This window comes from Sycon ciliatum, chromosome 2, assembly GCF_964019385.1.
Source record: "Sycon ciliatum chromosome 2, ocSycCili1.1, whole genome shotgun sequence".
NCBI classification, from domain to species: domain Eukaryota; kingdom Metazoa; phylum Porifera; class Calcarea; order Leucosolenida; family Sycettidae; genus Sycon; species Sycon ciliatum.
Window position 1 is genome coordinate 4392196 of NC_088644.1, and position 20981 is coordinate 4413176.

A 20981-nucleotide genomic window follows, 5' to 3' on the forward strand; every position below is an offset into this window, starting at 1 on the left:
GATATATCTGAGCAGAGATATCTCACGGAAAACGAGCTTGCAGCAAAGCAACTATGCAATCCGAACAGCATACAGCAGAGGAATGACAGACATACACGTGGCAGTGGCATGCTACGGGGAAATTAGTGTGCGCATACTGTGCATGTCAAAAAGCATTCGAACAAAACCACCTGAGAATGAAGTTGTAGTGAAATCAGACTGCGGGTATTAGTCAATTTCTTTAAGTTATCTCTATCAGCCACGCACACTATACGAGGCGTCATGTGCCGTATGACTACTCATATCTCTCCTATCCGGCCAGTCTGGGACCAGACACTGCCCGTAACTTGGAAACGTCAGTTACTCTGTATCGCATACATTTTGATGGGGAACGACCAGAGATCGCGGATATGATGCCACTATTTCCACAAATGTTGGCAAGGGGGTAGTGGTATTTCCACTAAACCTCGTCCACGGGGTGCCCGGTAGACCGTGGTTGCCGTAACTTGGAGGTCCGGATAAGAGAGATAGGAGTACATGACTATCACCCCATCCACCCCCCCCCCCCTCCCTTGGTCACACAACACAGTGAGCTCACCACTCGGGGTATTCGGCAATCCGGTACTCTGCAGCTGTACTGTTGCTGAAAAGGAAATTAAGGCGGGTGAGTAGAACAATTGTACACGAGCAAACAAACCAAGGTATGCATGCACTTTCCCTCTCTCTCAACCCCCCCCCCCCCCCCCCCTCTCCCTCTCTCTCTCCCTCTCCAACCTCTCCACCCCGCTTTCTCTGTCTGTCTGTCTGTCTGCCTCTGTCTCATCTCTAACACAAGTTCTTCTACATTAGGTGTTAGAGAGTGAACGTAGAACGATAATGTATAAGTATTATCTTACAGAAAGGCACTAACCACGCACTAACCACGCACTAACCACGCTGCACTGACTGATTAACACTTTACGGACTGATTAATGAACTTTTAGGAGACACAGCTAGACACAGCACACCTCAGTGATGAGACATATGCACTGCTCAGATTAGAATATTAGTAGGTGATAACACAATATCCCTGTGTCCACTGGGTCACAAGACTGGGTCACAAGACTGGGTTACCTGCTTCATCAACGACAGCGCAGCACTGGCTCAGATGGGCTTGCAGAGCGAGCATCAACCGTTACGTCCCAGGAACACGTTAGTTATAGATCGTTAGAACTGCCATGTCGTTAGCTGGATTTAGTGCAGCAGGCGTTTGGCCAAAACGGCCACGTCCGGGCCACAAAATAGACCCTCCTCGCACAGAAGCGAAGAAAAATATGACATTGCTTTTACAGATCCTGTGATTTGAAAATAGGTGGCGAGTGATCTATCGCTCTCCTCGCCTGTGTCAGGCGAGCTGTAGGAGAGTGATCCAAAAATTCTCACTCCAACAACACAGCACATTATTGATATCGGTTTTTTCGAGAAAAAATTCTGGATGCACCAGTGACTAGTGCACCTCACCTCGAAAAGAATCGTCGATGGCTGTCTTCAAATTGTTCGCAGTCGCATCGCCGTAATCGTCTACATTCATCAGGGCTAGGGTGAAGAAAACCGGCTCGCCTTCCTTTACAAGACGAACAAGCACGAGTTCCTTCTCGCTTCTGGTTTTGCGGGCCTGCAATCCATCGCTCAACACAGAAAATGCAGTTGATGAAGAGATGATACTTGCGATCTTCTTCTGCATAGTGGCAGACAACAAACGGACGAATTCTCTTGCCTTATGCGAGGAGTCACAGCCCTTGATGAGCTTCACCCCGTTTGCTTTCTGAATTTCCACCGCGGGCACAGTTCCTGCGCATGGATCGATGAGTGCACTTGACGCCATAGACTCATAGTAGAGTTGCGCTGCACTCCGAAAAGCGTACATGCGCATGCATGCAAGCCAAAAATAGTTTCAGGCGCGCGACAAAAAGTGCACCTTCCAAGAAAATAAGGCGTGCGATGGCGCGCGAGAGCGATCGCTCGCCTCAAATCACAGGGTCTGCTTTTACGAAGCATATGTCCTGCCAGCCGTAAAAACAAAATGCAGCCTCACCACACTCACCAGGAAGTAGAGCCGGAAATCAATAGCATGTATAGTTGTAGTTAGGGACACAGAAAGTCTAACCCCAAAAGTGGAAACTTGCATGCCCGGACTAAAGTACAGATGTTGGTGTCAGTCGCCAGCTGATTTTAATTAGAAGTCAGTTTACAGTTTGGGGTCAAGCAGATGAAAGAACTTTGCAGTGCTATACTGAGCAGTGTGATAGTGAAAGAACAGAGTGCAACACAATTTCGTTCACCACACGAAGACAGATTGACAAACTCAGCTTACTTGTAGGAGAGGGGGGTGCGGTCATGATACCTGCAGGAACGGGAGAGAGAGGGAGATAGAGAGAGAGAAAGAGAGAGACACACACACACATACACGCAGAGATTGATGGTTCCGTTAGGGACATTTCAAATCGCGCTGAAATAATCTCAAAGATGCACATGTACAGGTAACGAAAAGACCATTGGGTACCGGTACCGCTAACAACCTCCAAGCTGTATTTCTCTCGGAAGGGAATATGACAGGCTACAATGTTGTGATTTCAAAAAATTCACCTAGACAGCTAGCTATGGCACAGCTGTTAATTAAGGTCCTTTTGGTGCAACATGGCTGTGGTCGGATTCTGTCTCTCAGTTGCGCCTTCTCTTTGGTCTTATGCGGCATAGATGGGTGGCCGCCCATCTTCACACATGAGCTGACTGGCATTAACCATGCTGCCACGACTACCAGCGGCATGCCCAACTGTATACTGAGAATCTGTTTAAAGTGTGTGTTGCACATCCTCCATCTTCAATTCACACAAGACAAAAGTGGCTAGTGAAGTTGTTCAAAATCATATGGCTTATTACTTTGCAGGTATGAACTGTTATTAATTATGATTCTGGCAATACAACAGACACATCACACGCTCAAGTTAAAACTTACTTGCACTGAACGTTGTGGACACTGGCCCTAAGCCATTATTTATCGTGATGGTATATGTGTACACCACGCCTACGACGGCAGTACTGTCGTTCACGTTGATCCTCTGTCCAATTGTACACATGTCGCTTGAGAAGCCGTCTGGAGATCTTATGATGGTGCAAGTGGCAGCATTACCACCGTCACACGGATAGATCACTTGTAGAGACAGGCTGTCCGGCCCGAAGTTCTGCATCACCACTGGTGCGCACGGTTCTATACAGAGTGAAAACAACAGTCAGCCCAGTCAGCCTAGTCCAGACCTTACAAACTACAGTCACACAGACCTACGACCGAGTCTATGCTCACATTGCACTGTACAAGGTGGTGAACATAATCTCCAGAAAAAAGAAGACGATTCCTGCACTGATGCCATTGCACAAGAATCAACACGGCCGAAACATTTATTAAAAATCTACACTTTCAAACGATGCGCTCTTAGTGGGAACCTTATTTTAACTCATGCTTGATAAGAAAAGAGTAAAAAAATCTCTGTAGCTCACTAGACATCATTGTGATAGGTCCAGGTAGCTACTGTAGGTCCAGGTAGCTACTGTAGGTCCAGGTAGCTACTGTAGGTCCAGGTAGCTACTGTAGGTCCAGGTAGCTACTGTAGGTCCAGGTAGCTACTGTAGGTCCAGGTAGCTACTGTAGGTCCAGGTAGCTACTGTAGGTCCAGGTAGCTACTGTAGGTCCAGGTAGCTACTGTAGGTCCAGGTAGCTACTGTAGGTCCAGGTAGCTACTGTAGGTCCAGGTAGCTACTGTAGGTCCAGGTAGCTACTGTAGGTCCAGGTAGCTACTGTAGGTCCAGGTAGCTACTGTAGGTCCAGGTAGCTACTGTAGGTCCAGGTAGCTACTGTAGGTCCAGGTAGCTACTGTAGGTCCAGGTAGCTACTGTAGGTCCAGGTAGCTACTGTAGGTCCAGGTAGCTACTGTAGGTCCAGGTAGCTACTGTAGGTCCAGGTAGCTACTGTAGGTCCAGGTAGCTACTGTGAACTCTGCTGAGGAGAGACCTAACAAGGTGGTACAGCTGGGAGCTCTGCTGAGGAGAGACCTAACAAGGTGGTACAGCTGTGAGCTCTGCTGAGGAGAGACCTAACAAGGTGGTACAGCTGGGAGCTCTGCTGAGGAGAGACCTAACAAGGTGGTACAGCTGTGAGCTCTGCTGAGGAGAGACCTAACAAGGTGGTACAGCTGGGAGCTCTGCTGAGGAGAGACCTAACAAGGTGGTACAGCTGTGAGCTCTGCTGAGGAGAGACCTAACAAGGTGGTACAGCTGTGAGCTCTGCTGAGGAGAGACCTAACAAGGTGGTACAGCTGTGAGCTCTGCTGAGGAGAGACCTAACAAGGTGGTACAGCTGGGAGCTCTGCTGAGGAGAGACCTAACAAGGTGGTACAGCTGTGAGCTCTGCTGAGGAGAGACCTAACAAGGTGGTACAGCTGTGAGCTCTGCTGAGGAGAGACCTAACAAGGTGGTACAGCTGGGAGCTCTGCTGAGGAGAGACCTAACAAGGTGGTACAGCTGTGAGCTCTGCTGAGGAGAGACCTAACAAGGTGGTACAGCTGTGAGCTCTGCTGAGGAGAGACCTAACAAGGTGGTACAGCTGTGAGCTCTGCTGAGGAGAGACCTAACAAGGTGGTACAGCTGTGAGCTCTGCTGAGGAGAGACCTAACAAGGTGGTACAGCTGTGAGCTCTGCTGAGGAGAGACCTAACAAGGTGGTACAGCTGTGAGCTCTGCTGAGGAGAGACCTAACAAGGTGGTACAGCTGGGAGCTCTGCTGAGGAGAGACCTAACAAGGTGGTACAGCTGTGAGCTCTGCTGAGGAGAGACCTAACAAGGTGGTACAGCTGGGAGCTCTGCTGAGGAGAGACCTAACAAGGTGGTACAGCTGTGAGCTCTGCTGAGGAGAGACCTAACAAGGTGGTACAGCTGGGAGCTCTGCTGAGGAGAGACCTAACAAGGTGGTACAGCTGTGAGCTCTGCTGAGGAGAGACCTAACAAGGTGGTACAGCTGTGAGCTCTGCTGAGGAGAGACCTAACAAGGTGGTACAGCTGTGAGCTCTGCTGAGGAGAGACCTAACAAGGTGGTACAGCTGTGAGCTCTGCTGAGGAGAGACCTAACAAGGTGGTACAGCTGTGAGCTCTGCTGAGGAGAGACCTAACAAGGTGGTACAGCTGTGAGCTCTGCTGAGGAGAGACCTAACAAGGTGGTACAGCTGTGAGCTCTGCTGAGGAGAGACCTAACAAGGCGGTACAGCTGTGAGCTCTGCTGAGGAGAGACCTAACACGGTGGTACAGCTGGGAGCTCTGCTGAGGAGAGACCTAACAAGGTGGTACAGCTGTGAGCTCTGCTGAGGAGAGACCTAACAAGGTGGTACAGCTGGGAGCTCTGCTGAGGAGAGACCTAACAAGGTGGTACAGCTGTGAGCTCTGCTGAGGAGAGACCTAACAAGGTGGTACAGCTGGGAGCTCTGCTGAGGAGAGACCTAACAAGGTGGTACAGCTGTGAGCTCTGCTGAGGAGAGACCTAACAAGGTGGAACAGCTATGAGCTCTGCTGAAGAGAGACCTAACAAGGTGGAACAGCTAGCTGTCCAGAATTGAGTAACCCATACAGATAGACAAAACACGGGAGAAACTTACCACCCGGTAGAAGTTCTATTTCACTGCGCGAGGCCGATGCTCCAAAGCCGGCTTCATTTCTCGCCTCAACTGTGCATGTGTAGATCTCTCCAGCGTACAGTCCCGTTATGTTGGCAGTGAGGGCGGACACATTAGCTACCACGACATGTCCTTCACGACTGGCATCACCAAAGTCAGTGCTACACATGACTCTGTATCCAATGATATTGGAATTTCCATCATCAGCCGGTTGCACGTAGGACAGTTCAATGAAGGTGGAGGCGTTGGAGAGAAGGGTGATGTTGCGTGGTGCACCGGGAGGGCCTGCACACAGAGCACACAGAAAACAGAGCACACAGAGTGTGATGACAAAAAATATGAGTATTCAAAAAATGTGTTGAACGGTCTCTGCTTGGATGACAGCTACACCATGGCCCAGTGGTGAGAGCATCACTGGCCTAAAGCGGGGGTCCCTGATTCGTACCCTGGTGGTGACAGTCAATTTTTTCTTCAGACTTTTCCCATTTCCATTCCATCAACCAGTGAATATTCAAAAATGACCAAGGATATTCGTTCCCACAAACAATTATTTTTACCTACTGAACAAGAAGAGCAAAGTACTATTGTGCCTGAATTGAGAGAAACAAGAAAACAGGAATATCAAATACGCACAACGACACTCCATGTTAGAGTGAATATTAGAGTAAAGTATTAAACTTACTGATAACGCGGACAGTGATATTGACTGAGCTTGAACCTGGACCACCGGAAATTTGATTGGTTGCTTCACACACGTACACACCATTGTGAGTTGAATCCGCTGATGCTACATCCAGAGCTGTCACCTTGCGCTCAGTCATTAGATTGTTGGTGGGTGCTGCAGCTTGATATTGGGACAGCAATGAGGACCTTGCACCACTGGGACTGACCAAGTCAAACGCACTCAGGTCGGGACGGCTGGACACATAGACTGTCAAGAACAGCCTGGTACCCTCAACAACAGAACGTTCACGCTCAGTGTTAGAGAAGTCAGGTCGGAAATATACAGTTACATTGAATGTGAAAACAATAGGGGGAAAAGGGCCAGTGTTTGCTTCATTCGCAGCGTAGCACACATAGACCCCAGATGAATTCCGGGCACTGCGGATTGGGAAATCTACTCCTCTGGCAACGGGGGGTGGTCGGAATGTTTCTGTGCGACCATCATCATAAGTTATGTTGAGTGTTACCGTGTTCCTTGTTGGCTGTCCAGTATTAGGAAAACAGACAACTGGTGGGATGGGTGATCCTTCATTGAAAACATGTGGTATGGCCGGCTGATGACCCAGTCCAGTGCTAGCACCATCAACAGTGGCCAAGCCCAGAATTGGCTCTGCAAGAAAAAGAAACAGAGGGCATCGCGAGCACACAATGAATGTAGAAATAGTGCGGTGCTAGTATGTGACAAATCTGGATTAATACAGTGACTTTTGTACACATTACTACAGGACCATATTGGATTTGGAATAAGGTTAGAGCAATGTCTAGCAGTCTCCTGAGACGAAGATCATTCAATTCAGCACCCAGAAGCCTAAATGGTCTGAGAATTATTATTGATAGAAATGTCATGGCCGCGTGTTGCGGGTTTGTGACCTGGCTTAGATCAGTCTAGTGGCTACCCAGGTAGACGACTTATATAGTCGCCATCCAAGTTAGCTAGCTCACACAGAACAGCAGGTTTCTAATTCCTTGAACAGTGTTTATTGAACCATTGCAATGCAAGATCGAAAGATCAAGCTTGAAGAGTCAAAGACCCAGAGCAGGGAAGAGTCGGAGTGACTCTCCCAGAATCGAGAGTGAATCGAGGGAGTAGTGAGCTCCCCGAGAGTCGAAGATGCATGCTAGCAAAACAGCTCCTTGTATATGCTACATTATGGGATCAAAAGCACACAGCGGCAAGAATGCGTAATTATTGTTGCTACAGTTCAACCAGTGGTGCAATCAGCCAAACTAGAATGTAGTACAAAGATCAATATAGGGAGCCCGCTCACCCAAATGTGAATATTACTAATCTCCACAATGCTGGCATGACCTTGGTTGGCGATCCGGTGGACTGGGATGCATTGCAGTAGGGATCTCAGCGCGTGAACTGCGCAGCCAGTCTGCGCAGGTGAGATTTCGATCCCAAACGCGTCCAGTGAAGAAACCGTGGAAAAGAACATTTTTTTCGAAATAAATCAAGTTGAAGAAGACAGTAGAAATGGCTGAATCTTGCGTCCAGGAAAGCACGTTCTACGGCCATCTCCAAGCTACCTATCTCCCAGACACTCTCTCAGAGGAACTATGGAGGGTCAAAGAGCACAATAATTCACTCTTGGACGCAACGTGAACACCTCTTCTACTGAGCGCGACGTCTTCTCTCTGAGTGATAATGGCGGCGATGTTCGCGATGGCTGATGCACTGAAAATCGAAGTTAGGACAATCTAACCGGAGAAAACGTCTGAATTTTTGACTGAATCCTCTCTGAAGTGGGTTCTTGCCGCATGGCAAATTATAGGAAAATCGACCGGGGCGATATCGCCTTGGCCACGCTGTCCTTCGGCGGGAATCACAAAGTATGTTCGAACGACGATGAAGATGACGATTCCGCTAGTGTCCACCGCGCCTGCTAGTGTCGAAAATCGACCGTCGCCATTTTCTGCTGTGTCCGCGAGCTGCAATCAAAACTCGATGACGCAATGTATGCGCAAACACCATGCGCACTGCACGCGCTGAGATCCCTAATTGCAGCAGGCGGGAAGCGTAGCTGCGTCCTTCTTGTAGGTTCACCCAATATGGGCTCTTCCCCCAAACATAGCTGCAGGCGGCAATGCCGTGTTCCCTCCAAAAAGGCATGGAGTCCACAGTACACGAAGCACTGCAGACCCTTTACGTCGTATGACGCGAGAAGAGGCGCCACTCTTGCTCAACTAACAAGGGTATCAGCTCCTTTGCATGACTAAGTGTTGTCCCTGCCCTTTTGGCCCGTGTGTGCCCCTTTTGGCACGTTGGTGCGGACTGCGCCGGGTGCATGATTATCGTACATGTTCTTGTTGTTGTGCGCATGCTTGCATGCTTATCGTGCGCATTCTGGTTGTTTTGGGTGCCTTCTTCTTGAGACTCTCCTTGGAGCAACAATGATAATCTGTCCTCTGCGTGTGGCGTACGTGTGATGTATGAATAAGAGAGTAATTGGAAGGGCTATCGTGCGAGGGAATAAAACCCCCCGACGACAATTGGCGCCCAGCTAGTGGCATCGTTCCCCACGACCCTGAGATCGTTTTCGTTTTTGCCGTGGCTTCAAATCTTGCCTTCTCCACGCGTCCTCGCCATGGCTCCGCTTTGCTCCATCTGCTCAACCCTGTCCTCGGAGCTCCTACTCAGGTGAGCCTGCTTTGTCTGCCCTGCGTAATGTTTTGTACCTTGTACGTAGTCCTCCTGGTACTAGTCTTCGATTTGGGATTTTCAAATAATTGTTTCGCTTCGTGGCATTGAAGTCCCGTGTTGTTCTCTTGTGTACAAGTACCTCGTTCGAGCCTCGCTCCTGTTAGTACATGATTGTGGCCCACGTTGTGTGTGCGGTGTTTTGAACCAGTGTACATTGTCGCCCTCCGGCCTCTGGCTGTTCGAGTGGTCGTGTGCACTGTGTTTTCACACCTTCTGACTTGAAAGTTCTGTTGTCCGTGCTGTCGGGCATGCTCATCGTGTTGCTTCGTACGTCATCATGGTAGTCAGCATGGGTAGCTTTGCTCGTGTTTGCTTTTTCGCCTGTGTTGTGCACTGGTGCACGTCGTTTCGGTGTCGTCGGACTGCTCCGATCCTGTGTCGTTCGATTTGTTTCAGTTTGGTAGATGTCCCCATCGATTTACTCGATGTGGTGGCACTCCGTCGTTTCCAGTTTCAAGTACAAGTGCTTTCTTTTTCGTTTTACTAGTATTCATGTTTTGTGTCGAGCGTTTTAGTGCTCCGCCTGGTTGTCCCGCTCATGTGGAATGGCTGACGCCCAGTGGTGTAACATGCTTCTGAGATTCTCGTTGGGTGGCAATATTTCTGTGAGCGTGTTGTTTGGTATTTTTTGTGTTTTGGCACGTGGGTCTCTTCATTTCACCTGGGGGGGCGTCCGATCATGGTGAGCCACGGTCTGCCTGGTGGGCTGGTGGGATCCAGCGCTTATTTGTATCGGTTCGCCTTGCGGGTGTTCGGTTTCCGTGTTTTGCTGGCTGGCCTTTGTGCGTCCCAGTAGGGTTCAGGACGGTGTTTTTTTGTGTTTCGTGAGCGGATTTGTTTCACGCGTGATAATTCAGGTTCAATCCCTGTGGGTTTTTTCAGGTTAGAGACCTGTGGGTTTTTCAGGTTAGAGGCCTGTGGTTATTCAGGGTAGCGCCCTGTGGTTTTTCTATGTTAATTTTTGTTTGCGTATTGGTGACCGATTTGTTTGTGTGCTATCTGGTGTCCTCATGGATAGACTGCCCCTGTATCCGTAGGCGTGTTCAACGTTGCTGTTCTGCCATTCCTTCTTGTGGTTTTTCTTGTCTGAATTTTGGCTCCTAGTATTGCTGAGATGTTTGCGTCAGTCCGTGTTTCTTTCTTTCTGTGTGTGTCTCTGTGAGTTTTCGTAGCCCCATCGGCGGCGTGATGGTTTTCCGGACAACTCCTGTGCTGTCAGATGACTGGTCACCCGGTTCAGCTGCCGCGGTCTTCGCAGTACCGTCGGTTTGCCTTGGCTTCGCACCAGGGCGAGGTGGTTGTTTTCCGGGGGCCCACGCCTGAAAGTATGGCGGTTCCCTCTATGGGTGGGCCCAGTCTGTTTTCTTTCCACCCCTTTGCTTTGGCTTTTCCCTGTTGTCCGGAGTTACTAATGTATCCTACTGTTTTGGCCCTGCGTATCTGCATGTGTATGTTGTTCACATTTGATTTCTTTTTCTCCTGTCTGTCTTCTCGTTTTGTTTTTCTTTTCTCCCATCCTCAGGAGAGGATGCATTTTTTTTCATGTGGAAGTATGTTGTCCCTGCCCTTTTGGCCCGTGTGTGCCCCTTTTGGCACGTTGGTGCGGACTGCACCGGGTGCATGATTATCGTACATGTTCTTGTTGTTGTGCGCATGCTTGCATGCTTATCGTGCGCATTCTGGTTGTTTTGGGTGCCTTCTTCTTGAGACTCTCCTTGGAGCAACAATGATAATCTGTCCTCTGCGTGTGGCGTACGTGTGATGTATGAATAAGAGAGTAATCGGAAGGGCTATCGTGCGAGGGAATATGTGGTCCCCACAAGCTCAACAGTGCAGTGGGTACAATGCTGATGACTTGTACTGAAGGTGCGGCCGACGTACGACAACACTTTGCGGCTCTAGGCCACGGTAAGCCATGATTGATAAGTAACGAAAGTGCCAAATCCTTCGCAGGACTAATCATGGTTCTTACAGAACTCTAGAATATTTCGGAGCCCAGCTTTCGGCTGCTGAACTCAATGCATGGTCGCTTTCACGACGAGTCTGACCCTGGTCAGGACAGAAACACAACCAATCGACAGCCAACGGGCACCGATTCGTTTTGACAGAAACGTTTTTCTCCAGAATTCATACGCGACCACTTCTGGTAGATGATAGAGAATGAGCGAAGCAGCTATGGTAGCAAAACATAAAGCTACTACAGGTGTGACAAAGCAGTAGCAAGGCTGGAGGCAGCAAAATGGCACGAAGAAGAGCACTGAGAGTTCTGAGAGTTCATCATATTTCCGTGCTTCTATAAGAACGAAGTGACACTTACAGTGAATATTTCCACACAAATCCCCATAGTATAGTAGTGGTAGGGAGTTCAATTGAAAAATCAACTTCGCGAGTTTCGCATAAAACGCTAATTTTTCGAAACCGGGAAGATGTGAGAAACAACCTGTGAAAATTTGAACCCGAAATTCCAAGGCAATCTAGAGATATAGTCGATTGAAGATCGGAAAATGGGGGTGAAAACAGTCGCAGAAGTAAATGCTCGCATGTATGTGGGCCGTGCGGTTTCCGTCCATCACTGCACTATCTGGTGCATACATGCAGAAGTGCATGGCGAGGCAGGATGTGCGCATGCATGTCATGCGGGCCTACTCCCACAAGTCACACGTTTTCACTAGTGGTGTGCACGGGTAGTCGGGTACCCGTGCTACCCGTGAGGACCTCGGGTAGACGGGTACAGAATAGTACCCGAGAACCCGAAGTCGCAGATGACATCAAGTAGACAGTGCACGTCTACAAATTCAAGTACAGTGGAGATTGGATATAACGACCTTGGGTATAACGACAAATCGAGTTTAGCGACACAATTCTGTTGCTCAAGTCGTTTAGCAAGTCCTTTCTGTACATTATAGTGCATTGTGGTATTCCCATGGAAACATTACCCGATCGGGTACCCGTGCTACCCGTGGAAAACTACCCAAACCCGATACCCAAAGAAAATGCTACCCGACTCAGCCCTAGTTTTCACCGTCACCGCTACTACAGTGTGTGAGCAGTTCACTCGATTTTTTTTCGTCCACCAACAGCAGCCGTGCGCGAACAGCTTCAGCAAAGTTCAAACAGCCGCCATTCCATTCTCCTTCATCGCATCGACTTCAAATAAACTACAGCGGAAAGCTCGTTTCAAGCGCAAAATTTTGGTGTGCAGCATGCTTGAGTATGACGTACCATTCCGGGGAAATCCTCTACCAAGTGCAGCATGAAAATTTGAATTTTTTCGATCTGAGTGCATTTTTCAGTTTGTCTCCGACTTCGAGTCTCACCACGGCGGCATCATAACTCCTAGAGACTTCGGAACTTCGAAGAGATAGCCAAGGGTCTTTTCGAAACGTAGATACTTTGTTTATGAAAATCTGTGAAGGAACACCAGAGATATAATTATTTTAGTGTCACTGTATACCAAACGATCGAATTCGATCGAATTCGATCGTTGGGGTCTCAAAGGGTTAACGTGGGGCGCGTTCAGGTAGCGTCGTGCTAAAGAGGTTAAAAAGGCGGCGTGGAGACAATAATTATAACATTAGTTCTATTTTACCGATTTTGACAATCTTGGGGTCATTGGCAAAGCTCTTGAAAACCATGGTACACCAGGTATGCTGCTGCCACACAAGCTTGAGAAGCAAAAAATCGATCCTATTGCCTTTTTTTTGTGTCCTTCGCGCAACCGCAGTGGTCAAATGGCTATTGGCACACTATTACCTCCTCGTCGCCCAGTCCACCATTCCCTCCCCCTCTCTCCACCATTATCTATAACCAAAACACATCATACTTCGGCATTTATGCATTTTCACTTACCAGTGCGTAGAATGGTATACTGACTAGTGGCAAGTGATGTTACTGGCCCACACCCATAGACTGCTCGTATTCCGTCATAATTGATAATGTGAAGTTGGTAGATGAAGTAGCTGCTCGTATTTGAAATCAAACGCTGGAACTCAGTTTGGGTGGAATCAGAAGCATCGTAAAAAGGAACCAGTTGCGCTGCACTAACGCCGCCAGCACCTAGGTGCACAAATCTAATTGTGGTCGGGTCGGAAGTGTTGCATGTTACGGCCGTTACATTGGAGCCAGATACATGGAATTCTACCAGAAAACACAAAGCAGTTCAGACACAATGGCTTAGTTAGCCACATGGTGCTCTTTGGGCAACAAGCACACTTTCATAGCATCATCACTCTTTTTCTTCTTTTACAATGCAGATCTGTCCACCACCATCGTCTATGTCCGGTGCTACTGAGCGGCGGCAAAATGAACATGGAAATGATGGCATTGTTATGGTAAAGGAATAGTACGCTCCGCACACAGCAAGCACTCCAGTCAGACCGTTGACATAATTATTGGTTCAATGTATGTAGAGCAAGACGAAAAAGACAAGGATAAAGGACAACCACAGGAACCTAAATGCAAGTCAGGAAGCCAGCAGTAGTACGCACGAGTCTGCGCATATGCATCTCTACAGCGTACGCATGCACGATAACCATATGGTATGGCATAAGTCCCGCGGCGTCGCGGATGCACAGCCACGCGGCTCAAATAAATGTGGAAACACGCAAAAACCACAGATAAACAAATACAAAGAAACGCAGTCTTCGAACAAAATAAATGAAGCCAAACACAAGAGAACAGAATAGAAAGAAGTCATATCGCTACAAACAGATTAGATATCAATAGTGTTTAAACCGAACACGGATTCTTCGAACGAATAATCTATCGAATAATTTCGCCCTCCATCGAACGAATAATCTATATTCTATCATGCACATGATGGCATTTTTAACACTTTTCAGCACTTTTTAAGTAGTTTTCTTTAAAAAAATTTGCTGATTATCGGATTTTGTTATGTGGAGGTGCAAAACCGGTTAACCTGTACCGCCAAGAGTACATAACCCCCCCCTCCAGAGTGCGCAACGCCTGATACAGCTCTGCATAGGGTCTTGGTCGAAAGTGGTCAAAGACCGAAAATCACATTCACTGCATCCATGTTTCCCTCGTATGGAAAGAACAGAAGCATTACTAGATACCGATACGAGATTAAGACTTGGAGGAGAAGAGTTTGAGAAGAAAATAATACTACGAGCAGATCTACGCAGTGCAAATTTCAGTAGGGTCAGCACTGAGCATAGATGGGTTTTTTTTTTTTTTTTTTTTTTTCGATTTCTGATAATTCCTACGACTATTCGATTATTCGTTCACCCCACGAATATTCTAAATAATTCGATTATTCGATTATTCGTTTCAACACTAGATATCAACATGCCACAGTTCCATGATCCCAACAAATCGATACTACTATGTGGGACTCAAGAATACAGGTAAGTTGCGCTGTGCAAACAACTCGAAGTATAAATAACTCATAGTATTATGTTACCACAACGTCAATTTCCTTTCAGCATGGAGCGATCGCGATTTTTTGATCGGGACTTCGCAGTTTTTTGGAGCATGCCAGGGGATTTCCCTTTCGCCCAAATTACCCGCCAGTTGTGCTCTTTTTCACAAAAAGCCTAAAGTTAGGCTTTGGCAAGACAAGCGAAGAGATACGCATGTGCAAAAATGATCTCTCGATTCAGACAAACAGCGACTTATCTCACGTAAGTTAATCTAATGCTTTTTTCCACACATACGTACAAAATTTGCATACGATGCAATGAGAAAAGTACTACATCTATATACAAAACTCGTGACTTTTCAGCTATGTACAAACGCATTTTTACGAAGCCAATCGGGCTTGAAAGTGCTACGTCACAGCATAGCAACAATTTCAAAAATTCAAAAACTGGATCCACTTGGATCCAGTTTTTGTATGGATCCAAGCGCATTTCAAGCCGTCTTACTCACAGGAAGGTGATGTAGCCAGTGAAACTGACTGATTTGGCTACTGGGGGCGGGGTTACAACTGGTGGCGAAGTAAAAGTCACCCCTGCATACGACATGAGTGGGTTGCTATGCACCCACATACTGAGGCAATAGCAAAGTCACACCTTAGTGGATCCAAAACAGAAATCTGATGTCAACTTACTACTCCCTGGCCGTTTTTGACGTCATCACTTTCAAGCCCTATAATCTTGCCATCACTTACACCCATGTGCTGATATGTGAAATATTGCAGTTTCGGGGCAAAATATCTGTGAAAATTGCTCGTTTTTTAGCCCTGGGCCAACAATCGAAAAGTGAAGGTATACCAAAAAAAGTAAAAGTCCATGCGCATCGTGGATATACAGTACATTACTGGTAAACCGCAGTGATCTGCTGTGCCATGCACGGTAGCAAGAGTTCTCGCTTTGTGAAAAATTCTACTTGACAAGCCAGTCCATATTTGTGTCGGTTTATTAGCCCTTGGCTTTATAAATGGAGGTTGGCTCTTATCTGAATACAGGACTGCGGGTGTATGACTGTATGGAACTACAGTATACAGAAGGTTAAATGGGTCTTCCTGTGAGAGGCCCAACAATTTGTAGATGGGTCATTTAGACCTAACGTTATTTCGACTGGGCAGGTTGAACCCTGCATACGGACCTGGTGGCACAGTCGCACGACTTACGTGGCCGCAGTGGGAAGGGCCACAATGAAAATCGCAACACCAATTTCCGTACCGGTGCATGTGCTGCAATGTCAGATGTGTGGAGCATGCATGCACACCATATGCACGTCGTACTCACACATGTACATGTTGATGCGATGCTCGTCTCTCGCACATAAGACCATGTTCTTATTATTCAAACGAAATGCACTTGTGAAAGGACTGAAAAAAGCGACTTTTCGATTATAAGACCACAGTCTGGTCTAAAATTATGTGACAGATTACAGTACACATCTAATTCTTTGGCGCAAACTGACAATCGTCCATGACATACTCCCATGCCGCCGTCTGGGCTACGTCTCAGGTTGATGCAGGTAACAAAAAATGTGGTCAAAAAAGAGTGCTGGGCTGTGTAGCACTGAGATGGTCACAGCAATAGATTGAGTCTGTGCGCCCAGACTGTCGACCTGCGTCACAACTAACTAATTACTTGTAACTGCTTTTCTTCAAACAGAGTGCAAGGCACTGTACAGTGTACTGTGCTGCAGCATAGCATACAGAACTAGAGAATTATTGCTGAATTTATGGGATGGATTAGCTAGCTACATTTCTCTTTTTCTATGAATGCTGGGATATGATCGGCGGCAGAGGCGTGAGAAGGGCACCGCAGATAGCCATTCAGAACTGCACTGAACGACGCTGATCCGGCAAACAGTCCTGAGCAGCGCGACTGCACACCACAGTCTCACTACAGGCGTTTATCTTGGCCACCAAAAACACGAAACGCGAACTGCCAAAAACTATAGCCATACACTCCGCGACACCCGAGTGTCCGCGTGGACAAGCCGGACACAGAGACCTGCTAGGTACGCGAACGCACAAAGACGAGTAGGTACACAATAGTCGTGATATCTGCTAGCACAGCAAGTTCACGACACAAAAGTAATTATTGATATTGAATATGACCACTATGTCTAGACCAGGTTCACTCCAGGTCCACAGCTCTCACCTTCGAGAGGTCCGCCCCCAGGAAGCTGTGCTTGCGCACAGCATAGAATACTAGAGATTATTAGGAAAACAAATGGACTTCTATGAGGAACAAGAGCCATCTTCGCCTTCTTTGCAAGTGTCACAGACGCAACTGTAATGCGCGGAAATTACTGCAGTGAACGAACACAGATTTCAAACGAGCAAGAACAAGAACAAAATTTCAGACACTGGGCTGGCGTGCATAGCTGCTAAGTCTACAAAGGAAAGCTGTGCGAACGCAATTGCAAGGCACGCCAAGTCCCAATAACAGAAAAGGCGAGAGAGTCGACCATTTTGCAATATGCACAGAAACGAGAAGACATGAAAGCCGACATATTATTGATAGGAGCACTCGTACTAGTACCTTTTCAGAGTCGGAGAGAAAGCAGAAGCGGCAACAGCAGCCGGAGTTCGGAACTTCGGTTGCTAAATTGCCCGTGTCCGTAGTACTGCGAGGAGGCAGCGGCAAAAGAGCAGGCAGCACTGCTAGTTGCTGATCTACTTCAAACGCACACACTCTCGCCGTAGGTTTTCCAGGCCAGGGTCAATGTGAAAGAGTGCTTGACGCAGAAGCGGCGGCAATCACTTCCTGAACAGAAACTGTGCTCCGCACTCGCACGGGCCTCAAAATGACTCTATCCTAGCCCAGGACACAGCGTGTGCTACTCCCTGCTGCCAATGCACTTCAGAAGGCTGTGGGACTCGACGGAGCAACAAAAGTGAGTTCGGCCAAGACGGGTAGGTTCACAAACTAGTACAGTAGTAGGTTGTTCACAGAAGTAGAGCCGAGGTAACTGTTACTGTTTGTGTTGTCCCACACTCAAGAAATGAAAATCTAGGAGTAGAGCTACAGCCAGTGTACAGGTCTAGTCTACAACACTCAACGGACTCAGTTGACTTGTGAACTTGTGTAGCTAGAGTCGGCAGAGATACGCGCGGACCCAGGCCGCAGTACAGTTCAAACTGAGCGTAGAATCTACTACTGACTGTATGTGTAGACTGTATCACTATCAGTATCAGTTATGTTTGGAGTTTGGTTTCAACACTGCTTGTCTACAGCTACGCGCCAGTACTCAGCATGCAGTAGTGTGACTGTGTGGCAGTTACGAGCCCCCGTCGACATGGTCGAGGGGACGTGCAGACCGGCGCGGTGTGCATGTATGTAGATCTACATTCATCACTCACTGGTACAGTGGTAGTGGTAGTGTTAGTAGTCGCCAGTGCAGCGTAACAAAAGCGAAAAGGTCTGTGCTAAGTGTGCGCGCACCACTAACGTGACTTCCTTTTTGCTATTTTGGCGCTTCGCAGATCTACGCGGCGCGCGGGTGCGGGTAGATACGGACATCGCGGTGCAGCAAGACCAGTGCATAGTACTGACTCGACTGTCGACTGTCTGTGGCCCAACCGTCCGTGTGTGGTAGATCTACACTTCGTCACTTGGTCACGACTCGCAGTGCATGTGCAAAGCTTGACATAAGTCATAATATCATCAGTGCATGCAGTAGGCAGGAAATGGAAATGGACAAAACTCGAAAGACAAAAAAATAGTGATAAGGCCAAACTAAAGAAGGTGTGTGGTTCGACTAACATGGACATTTTTTTTACGGGCGGGCGGGCGGATTTTTTTTTTTAAATATATTCTTTAGTACATGTAAATACACTGTATACGCGTATCGAGTAGACTCTACTACCAGCACAACTTCCACCACAAGGCAGCAGTCGTACCACTCACTGCACTGCACTGCAGTACAACTACAAGTCAAGTCCAAAAGGAGCCGCCTGCGTCCGCAGACTCACGCCGCACAGCACGTAGACGTGGACGTGTTCAGTCCACGTACGTCAGTCACACGACAGCCCGCCGAAAAAAAGTTACGGTCGGGCTGAAATTGTACGGTCGGTCGGGTGAGTCGAACCACACACCTTCTTTAGTTTGGCCTAATTAAAAGTCATTAGACTCATAATTGTATGAGTCATAAGACTCATAACAGTGCGACTTTGAGTAAGAGTACGTCATTGTACATGACTCATGTACAATACTGACTAGAGCTACAGCTAGAGCTACAGCATAGTAGTTATGATTATGGAAAAAGGCACTAGGCTCGTACATGTACATGTATCTGACAAACTGTACTGTAAGTATAATAATATTATTATGGTAAGACTAACACTAACACTACAGTACAGTCAGTAGTGTTACTGTAGTCAAAACGGGTTTATTTAAACAATACGACATGGAAAGAAGGAGGAACACCAAAGATACACGGGATGAAACTCGACTATGAAATGAAAATGAAAATTTGATATAGTCTAATCCAAAGAAACTCAAGGCAGATGTAACAAGGTTGTGTAAAAGATTCAACTCAATCCCTAGACGAATGCTTTGAAAGATGTAAAGTGTGCATGAATGATTCACGCTGAGACTTTGGCACGCCGAGAACAACACAAATACATGTACATGTACATGTACATGTAGTCAGTACAAGTCAGTAAGTGTTACTAGTACAGTACTGGTAGTCTTTTGCACCTTTGAGGCTTTGTGGGTTCATACATAGCCCGCTGGCATGCCGACTGGCATGGCACAATAACATTTTTTTTCATATTTACAATGGCTATTTACCTCGGATGGTTCTTCACTTTCTGCATCACATTTTGTGGATTGAACAATACAGATGGCTGCTATTGTTAGTCTTTTTACTTCGTTCTTAGCAGGGAGTACTAGTAGTACAATATTGTACTACTCCCTGGTTGTTAGTACAGCCCGACTTTGTGGGGGGGGGGGGGGGGGGGTGCACCTCTGTCTGCACTACTAGCGACTCCACAGGCTATAAGTATAAGTAACAGTCTGCCCTGGATAGAAACATCTACACTAGCTACCACTTATCGATACCAGGGAAGGTTTGTAGATCTACGAGTAGATCTACGACATGTCGACTCTGACATGATGTCTACTACCTGCGGACTGCGCAGCTGCACTCGTCGTACAATCATTAGTAATGAACTGCACAATCATAATAATAATATTATTTTGAACATCATACAGCTAGTACATGGCCAACCACGCACGACGAAAAAGCCGGCAATAGGCAGTGCTGGTATCGGTTTGGCCTAGCTCCTGCCTACGCAGGGCGTCGTGAAACCCTAGCTTACAAAGCTACATGACTGATTGTACAAAATTAGCACTCTGTCATCATTAGTGTGGTCCTCCATGTCAGTGTGGACAGTCGGCAGTCGACTGAATTCATCTTGCTGTACAAAATACATCATACAATTGTTAGATTGACAGGTATAACAAGGTTTATCTAATACTGGTTTTTAACCAGTGTTTAATAGGTTGTATCATAAAATACATCATGTATAGTAATGCCATGGCCAGTAACCCCAGTAACCCCAGACCCCCCCTGGCCGTTATCGTGGGTATACCTAGTACCTGTATGCTACTGCTGTTATCATGGCTATGGGCCTATGGCCTTTGCTTACTACCAGGGAGTAGTACTAACGTTAGTCTACGGTATTGTACTGGCTAGAAGTAACACAAACTGACAAAGTCAAAGACATCGATTTACCAGAAGGTCCATAGTCATTAGCTGAAAGCTGAAAGAAAATACGACTCTCTCTCTCTCTCTCTCTCTCTCTCTCCTTTTCTCTTCTCTTCTCCATTTTTCTCTTCCCTTTCTTCCCTTTTCTTCCCTTGTCTTCTCTTATTCTCTTCTGTTCCCTTCCCTTCCGAAGGGTGCCTTCCCTGTTGCTGTGTTTGTACTTCCGTACTCGCCGCATGTATCATTTCTTTTTTCACTTCAGTACTTCCAGTTCTTCCTTTCGTATCATTTTCTTTTTGTTTGGCTTGTGTGCTAATTGTTTTCCCACTTCCATTACTTGTTTTTCCTTTTTCTTCTTTTATCGTTGTACCAGTGGGACCATTGTTATTATTTGGCTCAAACCTGTTTTCGAACTCCACCTGAAATCATAATGTCAACAACAAGCAGCATTTCACCTTTGGCGCTGCCATACATGTACAGTAGCTTGAAAAGAAGTGCAGAGCCTGTCATTCTAGCACCCGTCGACGAGGGTACCGGTACATCATGACTGATTGCACTAGTTTATGACTGACACTAGTGACAGCAGGTACCCGGTAGTCCGGTAGTTAGCGCCTGTTTTCTGTTCTCACAATCACAGTGTCATTGTTTTAGCTACTGAGTACTGTCCTGTACCATTACGTGACAGGTTGCTTTGGAAATCCTAATCCGGCTGTTCCCTTCACAATGGCATTGTCACATCAGACA

The 20981-nt window shown here is 47.2% G+C and overlaps 1 protein-coding gene across 4 annotated transcripts in view; it reads right to left on the minus strand.

Annotated features, from left to right (window-relative positions):
- LOC135808336 (uncharacterized) overlaps positions 1 to 17642 on the minus strand; it is a 28623-nt gene extending 10981 nt beyond the window's left edge. Inside the window, exons 1-8 of one of the 4 annotated variants that reach the window (XM_065321512.1) lie at positions 17066 to 17642; positions 16682 to 16832; positions 12951 to 13238; positions 6357 to 7007; positions 5657 to 5959; positions 2975 to 3226; positions 2333 to 2362; positions 578 to 622 (exon numbers count right to left, since the gene is read on the minus strand). In XM_065321512.1, the coding sequence (XP_065177584.1) occupies positions 578 to 622; positions 2333 to 2362; positions 2975 to 3226; positions 5657 to 5959; positions 6357 to 7007; positions 12951 to 13238; positions 16682 to 16781 (1669 nt within the window). In that variant the 5' untranslated portion in view covers positions 16782 to 16832; positions 17066 to 17642. The remainder of the gene's footprint in view (positions 1 to 577; positions 623 to 2332; positions 2363 to 2974; positions 3227 to 5656; positions 5960 to 6356; positions 7008 to 12950; positions 13239 to 16681; positions 16833 to 17065) is intronic. The other 3 variants (XM_065321509.1, XM_065321511.1, XM_065321510.1) reach the window with 3 other exon arrangements.
- Between the last annotated feature and the right edge of the window lie 3339 nt (positions 17643 to 20981).